Source organism: Lepisosteus platostomus, chromosome 23 (assembly GCF_059453375.1).
Source record: "Lepisosteus platostomus isolate fLepPlt1 chromosome 23, fLepPlt1.hap1, whole genome shotgun sequence".
Classification (NCBI taxonomy): domain Eukaryota; kingdom Metazoa; phylum Chordata; class Actinopteri; order Semionotiformes; family Lepisosteidae; genus Lepisosteus; species Lepisosteus platostomus.
This window is the reverse complement of record NC_142633.1, coordinates 17,309,228-17,326,648: the sequence shown is the minus strand read 5'-3', so window position 1 is coordinate 17,326,648 and position 17,421 is coordinate 17,309,228. Positions and strand designations below refer to the sequence as shown.

The following is a 17,421-nucleotide window of genomic DNA, read 5'->3' as shown; positions in this document are numbered from 1 at the left end:
GAGAGCTCAGCTCCTTCACTCGGGTTACCGCGCCAGCAGACCCCTGACAGCAGGATCCCAGCCCTTGGCCCTGCACAGACTGTCCCCGATCGATCAAGATTAATCGAGAGGTTTCCTCTGTCCCACTGGGGGGGTGTTTTCCTCTCCTCTGTGCCTACACGCTCAGCTGCTGTTCTACTGCTAACTGCAACACAGATCTGCAAAGTGGCCAGTGGCTGTGAAGGGCTCTATAACAAATACAAGATTGACCGGTCGAGCTTCTGCGCGCTCCTCAGCACCGCTCTGCAGCAGGTCGACGTGTGAGCGGGTGTCCACTGCTCCTGCTCTCCCTACAGCCTGCCTCTCCCAGCTACTGGCTTCCGTCCAACAGTCTCCATCCACAGCAGCAGCTGAGTGAACAGCTAGGGAAAGCAGGAACTGCCCGTTTCGCCCTGTCGCTGTGAGGAAGCTCTGGCTTGTAGGGACAGTTGCTTTATTGAGCGACTTTCCTGGCATTGGACAGTGTATCAATGAGTTCTGAGGAAATCGATAATGCATGAGGAAATAAAAGCTGATATGATATCACGCCAATCACTGTTACCACTATATTGGATTTTTGTTTTAGCTCACTAGAGATATTAAGATATTCAATTTTTTATGACATTTATTAACAGCTATATATTGTTTGACTCTTTTGCATTTAAAACCCCCCGACGAGCTGAAACGTCTTTGCTCTTCAGGCAGTGGAGAGTGGGACAGGGGGCCCTGTCCCGGGAGTGAGGGGGATATATCCGTGCCTGGGCATCGTGGGGCTGATTCCGACGAGGACGCCCGGGGCTCGGGGCTGAGTGAGCGAGGGGGGCAGACCTGAGCCCAATCTCTTTGTCAGCAGGTGCTCTGGGATCTTTAATGCCTTCAAAGCAGATGGGATCTGCACTTAACATCACAGCAGGGGGACCACTCTGCCCAGTCTTTGTGCTGGTGGCTGATAAGTGGATTAGGACGCACTTATCCCAAAGAAAACGGCGTAGCCAGCGCCCTAACCCGACCCCAAGGTCAGCGCGCCTCCGCTGACTGGAGAAATATTCAAATCACTCCGGTCTCTCTGTCCCACAGCGGCCCAGCATGCGCCGACTGACAAACCCAAGATTAAAGTAACGTGATTTTATCCCTTTCGAGAAAAAAAAAAGATCCTGTAGCTTCTGTTACTTTGATACTTGGAGAGAAGAAAATCCATTTTAACAGTCTTCTGGTGATGCACTAGCACAGCCATGTGGCTGGATTAGGAACTGCACACCACACGGATTTAATTAACACACGGTGTCAACTGCAGCCAGTCAGAGCCACAAAATCCTGACAGTACACACTTCTGATCAGAATGTTCCAAACAAAAGCTTGTTCATTTTAGTGTGGATCACACCAAACAATATCAAAAAGAACCAGTAATAGTAAGCATAATATTATACAGTGACTACAGTTGTATTGAGAAATGCCCCATTTTGAGACTCTGAGATCTAAGCTGTCCCAGTGGGATCAGTGCAGGTCAGGGTCTGACCGGTGTGGCAGGCATGGTCTGTGCAGTCAGCAGGGTCAGAAGAGACAGAATGGGCTCTGTCTCACCGCCAGTATTGGGGAACCATCCGCCCCAGTAGCAGTCCTCAGTCTCCCACTTAACGATTAGTCACTTAATAAAATAGATTAGATAAACTAACAATCTCCAACCCTGAAAGGCTACCAATCCAGCAAGGCTTGTCAAAGCATCTGGAGAGATATGGAACAATTCCACTGTGATCAGTTTAACAAATCAAGTAATTTATACTTCAATCATTTATGACTAAAATCTCAATAAACTTCAGCCCTCAAGAACCAAGCTTCTTAATTTCAATAGTCCGCAGATGCCAATCTTTAAAAACAGGTGACTGTCCAGACTAACTGGACTGGACTGTCCAGGACCAGGGCTGGAGACCCCTGATTTAGCGTGACCTGTAAGACTGACTGGATCCTCTACAGTATGTTCAAGAACAGGGGTGAGAACTTGTTATCTCACAAGGCTCATAAACTACACCGAGTTTCAATGTAAGATGACGGATACAGACAACAAATAAGCAGACTTCAGTTAAAAATATTTTGATGCTGTTGTTCAGGTGTCCGATTCTGCTCTCTCGATTGCAGTCCGTAGTGTGCTGCAGCCCGAACACACTGTTCATTCTCAACTCACTGTGCACTCCTAAAGAGCGCTCGACTTCTGTCCTGCTCCTAAATCCATGTGATTATTCATGTCTTTCTGGTGTGTCCTGTTCTGTGGCCTGTTTACTTCCTGTGTCTGCTCTGCTCCTGGCTCAGAATTGAGGGTACAAATGTCGTGACCCCCGCCTTACCTGAGCCCGGGCTCACCTCCGTGTTGCTCCTTTTGCTGCCATGCATAGGGTCTTTACTGCTCTCCTTGGCATTCCATGGCTTGCCCTTTCCGACATCCGTGAGACACTGCCACTCCTGACACTGAGGGATATCAGTGCGCATTATGCCAAGAATGGAAGGTTACAGCAGGGGGCGTGACGTTCGTCGGCCAGGGCAGAGCACACTCCTTTTGCAAGGATGACCGCAGTGTGACACGGCAGCACTGCAGTCAGGCACAGAGAGGCCTGGTCAAGTCGGACCGCTGACCAGAGTGTGGCAGCAGAGTAAAGGTGTGTTATAGGCATGGTGCAATCAGAAGCAAAGTATAAAACCGCAACAATGCGTCATGTGTAAGAGGGCAGCAGGTTCAGACAAGATGTCAGCCCTTGTCTGGACCACAGTCCCCAGAAGGCTGGGGGAAAGAGCTGGTCCAACAGTTACTAGAGGACTACTGGTCAGATGACCGTATAAAAACCAGGAAGCAGAGCTTTCAGGGTTCAGTTCTATCTTCTGTCTTGAGGAGAGATGGAGCTGACTGACTGAAAGATCAAGGAATTGGTGAGTTCAACAGTTTGAGTCGAGTTTTCTGAGCTTGGTAAGAAGCTTACCTGCCTGGCGATACTGATAGAGAAGGACCTGAAGAAATTTAGCCAGAAGTTCAGGAAGGAACTAGGCTATTATTTTGGTTGGCTTTGGATGCATTTTCTTGCAGTGTAAATAGAGAACAGTTGGTCGTGATGGAACAGACGCTGCTGGGCTTCACGGATACAGAAACAAGAATTGTGCCGGCTTCCCTTAGTACTGCTCAGGCGCCACTCCTAATCTTCACCACAAGATGGCGACGGTGCTTTTCCCTATTCATATCCAGGGCTACTCAATACCAACAATACCAGTCAGACGAACCCCAACACGCTGCAGTGCTGACAGTGACACGAGCTGTGCTCTCCTCCAGATTCCCCGCATGTCCACTACTCTGACCTTTGACCCCTCCGGTCGCGGAGGATAACCGGTGATGGATCTGGCGGAGGCGCTTAAGGCCAGGAGAGAGGCGCAGGCCTGCAGGGCTGGTGATACCCACAAGGCCACCAGCCCGTGTCGAGCACTGGCGCCCCAGATGCCCGAGGCCTGGTCACGGTGGACAGACCCTGGCCCTTCCCTCTGCCACTTCAGGAAGTAATCAAGGAAGACTGGCGACATTTCTAATAAAGCCGCCGAAACCTCATGATCTTCCACACAAGGTGGTGTACGCAGGGAATCTGACAATCATTCCCCGGGAGTTAACAATCTCTCGTCGTCGTTGCTTTGTTGACGGTTCCGAGCAAATCCCACAGCAGGTCTGCAAGAGCACTGCCACACCCCCCAGTCTGACGAGTCAGCCCACACCTGAGAGCATTTCGATCTTCTCCACTAGATGGCCCCCAAAATCGAAAGAACTGTGAGGCACCTGTCCCCAAAAGGGAGCTTGCAGAGGGCACAGCCTCTGCGTCCAGAGCAGAGATGAAAACCAATCTGAAATACCACGCTGTCCCGTCATGCGTCCACAGCACGGCCCAGCCCAAGGCACAGCCACAGAGCTGGGAGCTCCTCCTGCCCTCTCCCAACCCTCTCCAGTCTAACATGTTTTGGGCTGCTGATAAAAAGTTTTTAAAAATTCTTGACAGAAAAGTCCTGGAGTCAGACATTGTGGGCTCCTCTGCTTTCAACGTGTTCCAGGCCCGGAGGAAATGCAGAACCCAGAGAGTTAACCCGTGTGACCGCGGGAGCACAGCGCAGGCCGAGACACGCTGCTGACTGAGGCTCCTCTGCACTGGGGAGTGCTGCTGCGCCTCACATCTGACGAGTTCATCAACAGCCCCAGGGGAGCAGGTTAGTGTGAACCCGGCACGCTGAGTGCAGCTGAGGTCACGCTGCCTGTCAGCCAAAAGGAGGCCTCTTCAGACAGCAGGACTGTAATACCGTTCTGTCCCGGGAACAGAGGCTTCCAAGAAAAACCAGGACGCTGCTGGAGGTAGTGTTAGTGAACAACAGGTGGCGCTTTTTCCCCATAACACAATTTCTCTTTTTACACCAGTTCCCCAGAGACAGAGAGCAGGCGCACTGCTGCAGGAGCTGTCAACCTGAGCTTGCTTGTGGTCTTCTGTTCTTAAAGGCTTAACACTTAGCTCTTACTTTGGTAGAAACCTTCTCAGTTCTATGAAAGGTCAACAGCGCAGAAATTAAAATTTAGGAGGGAAACAGTAACTGTGCAGGTGTGGAACAGGGCTAGCAATTAGGGGAGAGTCCTGCTAGGTATTTTAGACTAAAGACAAAAAACACAGGAGAAAAAATCAGACCAGGCATGCATACTCAATATAAATCAAAGTTGTATCGACGTGGGGCTCCCTGCAGCTGCAGAGTCCTGAAACTGCTGTCCTTTTCTCTCTGTAAGAGAGTGCACCCCCTTCACTGCCTTGACCTGCGCTGAGACAGTTCACCCCGTTTTCAGTAAGATCCGGTCAGCCCTTATCTTAACAAGACTTAGCTGCCCTCCATCTGCCTGCCAAAGTGCTCTGTGCCACAGAAGGCACAAGTCCTCGTGCCCCAGGAAGCACAATTCTTAGCAGTGAACAGCAGGCTGCCAGCTTGTGACATATGTTGTAATGTCTTCTTAAATTCCATACACAACAGTTACATCCTCAACTGCGGAGTCTCTGCACACACAGCTCGGCCTCCTTTTGCTTCAGGAGCAACTCCTGTACAGTATGTGCAAACAAGCCGAACTGAACATTACTGAAGATTTTCTCGAGACCTGTAATTGCATTTCGGAGAGCTCGCGCTCCAGATCTTAATTTCCCAGGTTAAAGTGTTTGTGCTTCAGTGCACAGCTGCTTTCACCGGAGGTAAACAGTTATGGCTAGAAGGAAAGGCACCGAGACAAGTCCTTGTGCTCACTCAGGAACAGGAGCAAAAGTCATTAAGAAATCTTCAAGAGGACCCACGCATAACCCACATACATGTATATACTATATTACAGCAGTTAATAAATAAAACAAGAGGCGGAAATGCAGCAACTATTTATGCTCACGTCTTTGGTATTTAGTTTTTTTTTCCACAGCAGAAACTTCCTGAGCTCTCTACCATTAATTCTCTCTCCCTCCTGACCTCTCCTGTGGCGGGTCAGTTTCAGCCCTGACCTTGCTCTTCGCCCTGGGCACACTGCACTTCTACAGGCATGCTGAAGCCTCACTTCCTCGGTTGCAGAGACCCTGCGTGTCCACAGGGGGCGCTGTGGATCTCATCCAGCGAAACCCTCCAGCCCTCTCTGCAAGTGCCGTAGCCCAGCCAGGCCCCACCGTGCTGAACGCATCTACTCCCTGCCCCAGAAACAACGGGCTTGCCAGAGCCGTTAAAACATACTTTGGCCACAGTCATCTGCATACGGACCTGCATGATGTTGAGGGTTCGATCTCCAGAAGAGTAAGAGAAGGGGCGCGTGACACCCATCATCATACAGTGGCACTCACAGCCCATAAGCAGGCTTTTAAAGTGCAGGTACAGCACAACACGTGCAAGCCGCGTGAAAACAGGTGATTTTCCTTCTCGTTATTTCCCCCCCTTAGGGAGCAGAGCACAAAGGACTCACACACCGCAGTGAGCGGAGGAGCAGGACCGGCCTGTATGCTCCCAGTGCTCCCAGACCACGCAAACGCCAGCTGGCGCAGAGTGGGCCTTTCCCCGCCTGTGTGGTAGAACTGTTTACCGACCTGCCCTGCCGCACACACACACACACACGGAAGAGCACTTTCACAAACAGCTGAGCTGCCTGAGCCTGCGAGTGTCAGTCCTGCCACAGACTGGAGAAGAAGGCCCGTCAGGCCCGGAGGAAAAAAGGGGGGACACCGAAACGCCAGGCGGCGGCCTCAGGGTGCCCCTCATTCTCCCTGCACTCACCAGGGCCGCTCCCTGGCAACCCCAGTGGCCTGCAGGGCGGCACACAGCCAGCAGCCTGGGCGAATCCCGCCGGCCCGGGCCCAGCAGGACCCCGGACAAGTGGCCGCCAATAAATCAATCGATCGATCGATCGATCGATCACTGACAAGCGTGGCTTTCTTCCCATTAAACATTTCTGTTAAGGATAACCACATGGCCAGAACAGAGAGAAGTGAGTAATTCACTTAACACAAGACGTTAAGTGCAGAAGAGTGAGACGGAGAAGGAGTGGGACAGACAGGCTCACGCAGTAGTATTGGGGTCCAGAAAGAGGGTTTTTAAAGTGTGGGTACAGCAAAAATGCACAGGCAGGCTACAAACTGTCCATTCCTACCAAATCTGTCTAAACATATAACAACAGTCTCTCAGGTTTACTGGGGATGGATGCAAATTTCTCTAATCCAGCACAAATACTGACTATGTTCCTATCTCGGGTTGAAGTGGAAAGACAATGGTCTCTGAGCTCCGGGCCGGTGCTGTATGTGCGATCCCACCGGGGATCAAAGCCACAGCCCCCACTCTTCCCACACCGCGGGGTTCAGGGCTCTGTTTACTCCGGCACGCTGGGGGGCGGGGGCGGCGTGGACATCAGGAAAGGAACTGGTGGGCTCACTGTCAACGACAAAGCCAGATGTGCATACTGAGAGCTCGTCTGGCTGAGATCAGGTGTCTCCTGATGAAAATCTCTCTCTCTCTCAAGTGCTTGCGGGTGTCGCCAGGAAAATCCCACCAAGAGCTCTTGGAGTGGGATCTCACGTGGGATCAGAGCCTTCACACCGGGGCGTAATTTCATGCAACTCCTCCAGGAACGTCCGAATTAGACTGAACACTCGTTTTAAAGAACCCTGAGACCTGCAGCTCGAGACGACGGATTTAAAGTGCGGCTCGTGCGTGCCTGCACACCCCAGGAGCTTTCAGCTCAGTATGGCCTCTTCCTGTTGCAAGATCCTCTGTATGTCCAGCTCTTAGCTCAGGTTTCGTTCCCTGTGAGCAATGCTGGGCTTTTTTCTCGTCTTCATTAAGAGCTGACCTCTGTCATTGTGTTGTGACGAGCAGTTTTTTAGCTCTGTTTGCTTGTGGAGTACAGAAAAGTTTTGACATGGTACTGTGTTTTAGGCCAGCTCAGCCGGGTACAGGGCACTGGATGCGTTTCAGAACCGCACGGCGATGTCCAGACTTCAGATGCATCATGGGAAGAGACTGCGAAGGTCAGCGGACAGCCAGAGCACACAAACAGACACACCAGGACAGTTCCTGTCCCACTGGACAAACCTAATACCACCGATGTGTCCTGGTTTGCTTGCTGATGTTGTTTAATACTGCAGGAAACTGGATGTGGACTCTGCATTTTCTTTTAAAATCAGGTAAGCTTAACCTCACAGGGTTAATACTATCAAGAGTAGCAATGCATTCTCTCTACCACTCTTTCGGTAGTAACGGGTGCGAGGCAGGGTACGTCTTGGACAGGACACCATTCTACTGCAGGGCAGACAGACACACACTCGCAGCAGGGACAGTTTTCCCAGAAGCCAGTCGACCCACCAGTATGTCTTTCAGCTGTGGGAGGAAACCCACACGAACACGCAGACATCAAGCAGACACCACGCAGACTGCACCCCAGGAATGGGGCAGATAACCACTGCGCCACCAGAAATTCATACTGCATTTAAATTAAAAGAGTTTTGTAAATTTTTGAAGACAGATTGCTTTTTATTTTCTGTGTATACTACCTGACAGGATTAGTTATAGACATACCCAGTGTTCTGACAGCAACTGACAGCAGCTATTCGGCGTATTTTGCAATTTATTAGCACTGTGCTCTCGGCCCATGCTGTTATACTTCTGCCCTCCCTTACCAACAGCAGAAAATTAACATAATTTCCAATTTCACCGAATCCAGCATCCAGGTGAAAGGCTATTAGTGAGAGGCACGATAAAAGCTACCGTGTCTGTCTTTCGATAGGCACTGGGAGACCTTATATTACTATATCTACACCCTATTTCAATCACTGCAGAGCTCAGGTTATTAATATAAAGGCAAAGAAATTTCTTCTGGGATGAAGGAGATTTCATGTAAGAAGGAACATTCAACTTTGCACCTGGAGGATGTTTCCCATTTTTCTAGGCTTCCTGCACTGAGCAGCACCTCCTGAATGACTCTCCTCTCAGAGCTGCAGAGCTCTCAGGTCACACACACCTAAGGGCAAGCAGAGCCAACCCTGTGCCGCAGCAGTAATATCGTGTCATATATTTTTTCACGCAGTGCCAGACTGAAGCATTTTGCACTCTTTGCCAGGGTGGTGCTTCAGCTGAGAATGATCCTCATCAGACCAGCAGCAGTATTTCTGAACTCGTTACACAGTTTCCTGCCACAGTTGCCACCTCTGTTAACGACTGATACAAACTAGCCACCGAAGAGTCGTGTTTCTTACAGTATCTTACTCCCGTGTGGATGGCTGAGCTGAGAAAGCAGGGTACCAGAGCACACAGAAGAGAAATGGAGATGCTACTCACCTGCAGGGGCCATCTTGCGGTCTTGAGTTAGCAAGGGACAGAAGAGAAGAGAGAGGACAATTAGCAAGCAGACAAGCAGAGAGGCTGTGACAAGGAGTGTGTGGGGAATAATGACCCTTGATTTACACAGGCAAGTGCTTTGAGAACAAAAACCCACTGACACCGAGGAGCAGGGCTGAGAGGCACCGGAGACAGGGAGCAGGGAGAGAAACGAGGGTGCAATCAGGACGTTTATCTCACGGTTAACATGGACCAGTGTCGGGCAGAAAAGATTGAGCCACACAGCTGCAAAGACACTCACAACAGGAGGGAGAGGGGAGGGGGGGGGAGAGAGTGGAGGTGTGGGGGCTGAGAGAGACACAGCACCGTTTGAAAACTGGAAGCACTTCCAGTCCCAGCCCATCACAAGACTTCACAAGACCCGGCAAAGAAGAGAACCCGCCTGCAGACCCCAGCCAGAAAGTCTACACCACGGTTCCCACAGGACATCAGATTATTAATTAGGTTTATAATTAGATTCCAAGAGCCATAAGAAAGTTTTGAAAGTTTAATGATTAAGAAAAGAGGGACTGTTTTCTTTTCATTGATGTTTTGTGAAACAGGGGAATTCTGCCCTTGCTTTCTCAAAATCCTTGGCTTGTTGCCCTTCCTGCATATTTAAAGGCAAAGAAATTTCTTCTGGGATGAAGGAGATTTCAAATGAACCTCTTTCCTCCCACCAGCGCAATCCACTGTGTTGAGATGGGATTAGGGACCGACAGGTTCACTTGCAGCGCAGTGCTCTTCCCTATGGACTGGAAAAGCCCTGCGGAGCAGAGTTCTCACCACCTGAGCGAAGGGGCACCCGTGGGAAACTCTGCTGCTTCGCCTCTCCATCGTAAGAATCACAGATTAACCCTCGCCGCTCCGCTCACAGCAGAAACCCTCACGCTTGCAGAGGAGAGGAAGCCAGCTCCACAGCGACCAAGAGGGCCAGCTTGTGGTGCCCCCTTTCCACCAGACTCTGAGCTAATCGCAGAAAAACATCTCAAGTGATCCCCGATCCCCGATCCCCGATCCCTATGAGCCGAGCGAGTCAGGTCACACAGAATAACCACACCGAACATCAGGCTAATGATGCTTCGCGTAACAGCGAAAAATATTCAGGCAGAGAGCCAGGGAGTCTGGAGCAGGTTAGGGGTGCTGCAGTCTTGTGCCTAAACCCCGTTCCGGACTCTGCACGCAGCGTGAACAGTTCACCCGCTGCGGCTGAAGCTCAGCTCGCGACCAGGCAGCTCTAACTTCGGAGTCTCACAGCACGGCCTCGGGCTCAGCCCGGTCATTTGCGCAGTGCTCAGGGACGCCCAGAACGACTCACAGCCTTCCCCCCCCGGAGCCCAGCCGCGTGATCTGCAATAAAACAGGCCTCGTCCTGCGCTCTGTGTGGCCAGCCGGACTGATTTGAGCAGCTCGGGAACCTCATAGTAAGTTCTTTTCAGTGTCAGTCCTATTCTCATGCAGATTAAGGATGGCTGGAGGAACAGCGCCTACGTGCAGGGGCTCATCCATAAAACATGGCAACGCTGGGGGAGTGTTTACCCCAGAATAAAAGCATGTCGCACAGCCATGTATTATTAAGACCTGATTACAGAAAGACCCTTCCAGCAGCGTCAGAGACTCTTTGCAGCCCCCTTCCCACTGTCCTTTGCAGCAGCCAAAACTTTAAGCCTGTGTGTGTGTGGTGTAAATGTGGAGCTGTATCCGCTGCTGAGCCCAGGCTGAATGCTCACCTACTTTGTCAGCTACGCCTTTCTAGTTAAGTTTGTGCGTTGGTGCTGAGCAGACACTGGTCAGAGAGAACAGAGCCACAAGACCGCTTGCCCACAGTGCTTGTTTGTCTGTGGGCCTGTGACGTGCTTTAGGAGGACTGAAGCGCGCTGGGGGCTCGGCGGGTCTGGGCCGTGGAGCGGTGGGCTTCAGAAGTCAAGGGCCTTCGTCCCACCCCAGCGCCACTGTGCCGCCGCACCGCGTGTGCAGCATGGAGGTGCGCGATTTGGGTTCTCATATTTAATGATTTCTACATGCAGTGCGACTGGGAGGCCACAAATATTAGGCTACTGTCCCCCCCAGCCCTTTTGGAAATACAAAACGAAGGCTGCCAACTCCTCTGTCAGGGCAGGGCAGCATCATGGCGCAGCTGGGCACAACATCTGACACTTGGGGGCGCCGTTTCGATCCGTCCCAACTATCCAAATCTCAGTTCAAGCGACAGCAAAATATAACAGTCAAGCTTAAAGCACAAACACAGATGATGTTAAACAGCAGCGTTTGATTAAAATCTCATTTCGAGACGCCTTCTGCTTTTTTCTTTTTCCCCAGACAAAGTCTCTGGGGTTTGTTAGTCAGTAGGAACAGAACTTTAAGCTACTGCCAGCTTCTGCTGGATGTGAAGTGTGGCTCAGTGTTCGCTGTGCCTTTAGGGTTAAAAAAAAACAGCTTTGATGAAGTTCAGGATAACATTACTTGATAAAAAAGATCCAAAACATTCCAAGTCTTTTTTGTTTTGTGTCTGAGAGACAGAGTGAGCGGTGGTGTTTGATCTGAATGGAACACTTAAGCCAAGTACGCTGTGTGTGTGTGTGCGTGCGTGAGCGTGTGTGTGTGTGAAAGTGTGTGTGTGTGAAAGTGTGTGTGTGTGTGAGAGTGTGTGTGTGTGTGTGAGCGAGTGTGTGAGAGTGTGTGTGAGAGTGTGAGTGTGAGTGTGAGTGTGTGTGTGTGTGAGTGTGTGAGTGTGTGAGAGTGTGAGAGTGTGAGTGTGTGTGTGTGAGAGTGTGTGTGTGAGAGTGTGAGTGTGTGTGTGTGTGAGAGTGTGAGTGTGTGTGTGTGTGTGAGAGTGTGAGTGTGTGTGAGAGTGTGTGTGTGAGTGTGTGTGAGAGTGTGAGTGTATGTGTGAGTGTGTGTGTGTGTGAGTGTGTGAGAGTGTGTGTGTGTGTGAGTGTGTGTGAGTGTGAGTGTGTGAGAGTGTGTGTGTGTGTGTGAGTGTGTGTGAGTGTGAGTGTGTGAGAGTGTGTGTGTGTGTGTGAGTGTGTGTGAGTGTGAGTGTGTGAGAGTGTGTGTGTGTGTGAGTGTGAGTGTGTGTGTGACCCCTGGCTGTCGGGGTCTGTGATGAACTGGCAGGGGTTCAGGACTCACAGCCAGGGGAGGAGGGAAAAGAGAGAGGAATCACGCCTGCTCGGTCTTCGGGCCTCTGCGGGTCTTTCAAAAGACAACCAGTTCACTGCTTCCTTGAGCAGCCGGGTCTGTTGCTCTTTGAAAATCCTGACATCATCAAAGCCCGAAAAAGTGACTGCCTGAACAATCCCGAATCCCGAAGATGAACTCGGAACAACGGCTCTGCCTGTGAGCCTGCGCCGGCGGGCTGTGAATAGGCTATTCTCTGATCCAGATTCAAGCGCGCTGAGGCAGAGCGCTTTCACACAGCCGGGACCCTGAGCCCTGAACAGCTCCATCAGTGCCCAGCTGTGTGAGGAGCACAGTGCCCTCGGCACTTTGTCAGCCTCTCTTTCCCAGAGAAAGTAAAGCTCAGGCTCTTTACTTCTCTCCTACTGCTTCTCTCGTCTTCCTCTCCCTTCACACGCAGGGGGACTCCCAGACTTTCTGTGGCAGACAAGCAGGTTCAGGGACACAGAAAAGAAAGAGATCAAAAAGATGAAGGCGTCTGTTCGCCTTCTAATCTGAGCGCGTCTCTTCCGTGCAGATACATTTCAGACTCTCAGAGCGGCCTGACTACACCACTGTTCCAGTCCCAGGCCCGCGGAGGCTCAAAGCCCAGGTTCTGACAGGTCAACCTCCTGCATCAAAGACGCAACACCAACTTCGGGTACGACCGGCAAGTGAATTTCAGAGCCTGCGATCATCGGCCCCAGGTCCAGCATCCAAGCAGGCTCATGTCAAGCAAGCAGAGAGAAACGTGCTCCTGCACTGCTGATGACCTAGGGCTCCCAGGAACCCCTGCTTTACAAATGAGACGAGCCAATCTCAGGCGATCAATGCTTCAGAGCCTGAAGCCTGTTATCGGACAGGCTTCACCACGCCAGGCAAGCCTGCTCTTATCTGAAGGAAGGGGGATACAGATACCTTATTTCCCTCCACATTAGCAGAATTTCTCACTACCTGAGTCTGGCATTATCAAGGCCTTTGTGACTGCCTTATTTAATTTAGCATCCGAGCAGAGATTAAAGCACTTTGCCATGCCTGTCAGAAGCACCAAGCGATAAAGAAATCCCACTCTTTCATCTAGAGGGAAGCCGTGACAGTGCAGAATGCCTGCTTTTTTCTCATTCCTACACGCTGGGAAGATCTCCGCTATATTAGAATGTGATTTCGGTTTAAAAACATATATATTTTATTTATTCTGGGACACTCTCCAGGCAAAGGGGAGATGGGAAGCTCATAAACAAGCCCGATTTGAAAGGGGCGCCAGGAGGGAACCGGTGTTAATCTTTAGAGCCGACTGATTGCCCTTCTCCTCCACACTGGAATTTGTCCGTCACTGTAGATCCCATCAGCTTAACTGCTGGGTGAGAGAATCCAGGAGGCCACAGTCCGGAGGGATCCTCCCTCTGCCCAAGACAAACCCCGGGTCATTAAGACCGGTGCAGCAGCCCTGGATCATCTCAAGAGTCGCAGGCTCTCCCACGGAGCCTTGCAGCCTCCTGCTCCCGGGGTCAGGAGGGCCAACGCCAGCGCGCTGATGCCGATGCGCCCCAGCTGTGCTGTCTGCACCTTTCCTTCCTAATAGAAGCGAGAGCACAAAACGAGCTATCCAGTTGTTGCTGAAGCCCCTACCCCAGCATTTGTGGGAAACAGCTGGCTGAGATCCAGGGATCAATCAGTCGCTGACTACAAGTCTTCTCACTTCGCCCCCAGGAGGGTACTTCACTGAATCACTGCCTGGAGGACCTCAGGGGCCCTGCAAGCCCTCCACTGCTCCCGCGCCAGTGGGGAGAGGGCGAGAGGAGCAGTGTCTCGGCGCCCTGGGTGATCCCGAACATTAACCACAAAAGCTCCTGCTCTGAAACCGGTCTGTCAGACTGATCATGCCGTGGCCCTGTCGATGCTTACTCGTTTCTTCACTCTTCCTCAATAATCTTCATCATAATCAACATGGTTTTAGTTGCTGACCTCCGCTCTGGACCACACTGGTGGATGCACAGTGACAAGGCCGCTCTCTATATGTGAGACACTATTTACATGCAAGGAGATGCTGCTTATTATCATGATACTGCTTGTCATCACCAGGCTTTTCGAAACCTGTGCTCCAGCAGGTAGAGGCACTCCTGGCACAGTGCCTCCCTTGAGGAAGAGCTGGAAGACTGAATGTAAAAAATTCAAGCTATCTGCAAACAGAGCCTCTTCTCATTAAACAAATTGGCCTGTTTAATAAAACAAAAATCACCCGATTCAAAGCCAACGGCTTTTAATCACGCAGGAAAATGCCATGTAAAGCTCCTTCAGTAGCTATGTTAATTTACGGCCTGCATGTTCCAGGCACAACTCCAAGCAGAGCTAATGGGTGGCAAGTGAGCAGAGCTGCTTAATTACCTGCGCCAGTGACAGCTCCAGAGCGCTACTGCGGCTCCCCTCCGCGGCCTTTTTCATTTTCCTCCTTTCTCTTTCTCTTTTTCTGTTTCCCCCCCCTTTAATTAATGCCACTGCAGGAATCACACAACTTGCACTCATGAAAGTTTAAGTCTTACCCTCCGGAAAGCTGGAAAGACAGAGGAGATGAGGGTCTCTTGTCAGATTGTTCTCGTTTCTAAGAGCACAGTCCTTTCAGCAACACTGCAGAGCGATCAGCATTAAAAGCGCTTCTCGGTTTTACCCAGAGAAAAGGAAATATTCATTATGAGAATATTCATCAAAAGGCAACTGGAAGCCATCTGACCCACCCAGCCACTTGCAGTGAACTGACCTGACGATCTCATCCAGCTGTTTTGATTTATCCACACAGCTGGTTATTCACTGTCCCTCGTGTCCCTCATCTCAGGGAACTGAGATGTTCTGGCACGAGAAAGCTTGAAGGAGAGATGAGAACGCTTCAGGATCTCACAAATGCAACAAAGTTTCGGATCATAAATATAGGAGCTTGTCCTGAGTGTTTTAACCTTTCACACAGCTCTCGCACAAAGGACATTTATTTCACATCAGCCCTTTGGGATCCACGGAGGAACTGCCCCTGTGAAATGAGCATTCCCGGGAAATCCATCCTGGGATCCCGGGCTGTCTCCAGACACATGCCAGGGAGGGGAGATTATACAAGGATTTATGGCCGTTCAGCGGCAGGGTGTAGCCTCACTAAATCTCAGAGCAGTGTCAAATGAGGGAAGAGGAATGAATTTGCTGAAACAATTTCCACACTGATTAAGTTGTCAGCATCATCACAGAGGAGACACGAAACAGACCTTGCTCTCCGAACAAAATATTTAGCCTAAATGGCAAACCGAGGACCTCCTGACCCCAGAGGGACTGCTGCGTGTCAGAGCAGCGCTCATCAATCTTAATCAATCCTAATCGTTACGGCACAAGGCTCTGCTCCCCGCGCGCCAATGAAAACCAGTGACTTGTTCTCCTCAGCAGGTAATTGATCAGGCCGGAGAGAGCCGCTAGGTTAATCAGCACAGCGGTAATCCCAGGAGCGCCGCTTGATCGAGCACGACCGCGTGACGGCGCCACACGGCGGCCAGCGGAGAAGCGCAGAGCGGCTCGGCGGTTTTCCACGGAGGGCTGCCGGGACACCTGCGGCCTCACGGAGGAGCCCGGGGCCGCTGAAACGGAAGCAATCAGCTGGCGGGGGAGGGGAAGGCAGCTTTGCATTCGGAGCAGCTCGCCCGAGCCGCGAGCCGCGCGGAGAGGGCACTCCAAAGCAATTGCCTTAAGTGATCTGGCTGACAGCGAGGAGGGGGAATTAAACGAGTGCATTAGTTCACTTGCGATGATGCTCGGACCCCCCCCCGCACACAGCCATCCCCCTGGAATATCAATAGAGGACCTGAGGAGACTGTTCTCTAATGCGCTCTGTCTCTGCGTCACACAAGTGCGCAAAACCAGGTGACACTCAAGGTTAAACAGCCCATCATCCCCATCTCTGGCTACTAGCTCCATTAGGAGAGTCGTGGGGGGGGGGGCTGGCCCCCAAGCCCTCCTCTCAGTCTTATCCAGCCTTCCAAGGAATAGCTGGACAGGACAGCACTAGTAAGAGAGCAAGCACGATTTAACGCGGCACGTCGACAAATGCGCTCCAGACAGGTCTCAAAGACTGATGCAAAACTGGACAGAACTTTGGGAGTCACTTCATAGAAACGGCATCTTCGGCGGAGCTTGTAAAAGCCACCTACTCACTCCTTCAGTAACAGGGAATCGCAGAGTATGAACTGTTTGTGTTCTGTGCAGAAAACCTGATTTATTTGATGATGTTCAGATGACTGTAGATTTTCCTGTTTTCTGTTTAAGCAGAAGCGTGAGGCCCCCTCCCCCCTGTGCCCCCCCAGTCTCAAGTGAATCAGAAACAGGAAGCACAGCGCAGCGACGAGGAGGGCGAACTGCTGTGCAATATCGGCTTTGTGAGGTGTCATCGTTGCCTTTAACAACTCCTAGAGTGCGTCTGGGGCCTTCTGAAATGGTTTTAAGCAGGGGAGAGCCTTGCGTGTGTCACCACTCTGCAGCCTCGTGCTGGGTCGGGTGTCAGACACTAGTCCGCCGAGTGGAGGGGTGACCAGAGACCTGCCCTCCCGCCTCAGAGGCTGAGGGTTCACATCCTTGGCAGCAGAGCCACTCCTGCCGAGCCCTCAAGGGAACAGCTGTAGCCACTCTGCTCTAGCCAGCCTGGTCCTCAAGCTGGTAACTTCAGCATCAGCACAATCAACTAAGACAGAAATAAGAATTATTTACGGCTTCTTCAACTGAGCAGTTGTCAGTGAGGCCTCTTCCTGGGTTGGCTAAACACCCACTTAAGCATCAAAAGAGGTATTCAAGTGATTAAATGACTTTAAGATTCAAGGACCCAAACATCTGTCAACAGCTGGATTCCTACCTCAGGTCAGTAAACTGTACCTGCTTAGTTCTCTTATTGATATCAGGGGCCTGGCGTCAGAGCTAGTCTCCAATTCTAGTTTCCCATACCCAGGCAGTGCCCAGCCAGGAGCCCACAGGGGAACTGTGTCACAGACAGCAGGGGAGCTCGGGAGACCCCTTGAACCCGCACTTGAACCTGCGAGAGCCACCCGGAAGACCCCCAGACAAGATTCCATTACCTGCAACATACAGAGTCTTCTATGATTGGGAAGAATATAGATCCACACATACTATAGGCTCACACACAGCTGCATGGCCCCCATAGGAAACCTCAAAGCCCTTTCCATGCGTGCTGATGGAGCTCCCCCTGCTAGGGGTGTTTTGTTTGCTAAACCGAAGAGAAATTGAGCCCTGAGGTTAAAGCCATTATTCTAAGCCAATCCAACAATATCCAGGCCCTGAGCAGATGTTCTGCCATTATCTGCCCTGATCTTTTGATTGGACTAATAT

General features: G+C 51.2%; 1 protein-coding gene across 10 annotated transcripts in view; it reads right to left on the bottom strand.

Moving 5' to 3' along the window:
- agrn (agrin) overlaps positions 1 to 17,421 on the bottom strand; it is a 166,342-nt gene that overhangs the window by 99,179 nt on the left and 49,742 nt on the right. For 6 of the 10 annotated variants that reach the window (XM_088616711.1, XM_088616699.1, XM_088616700.1 and 3 more), the window contains one exon: positions 8,860 to 8,880. The exons of the other annotated variants lie outside the window; for them this stretch is intronic. In XM_088616711.1, coding sequence (XP_088472837.1) covers positions 8,860 to 8,880 — 21 coding nt within the window. The remainder of the gene's footprint in view (positions 1 to 8,859; positions 8,881 to 17,421) is intronic. 10 annotated transcript variants of the gene reach the window in all.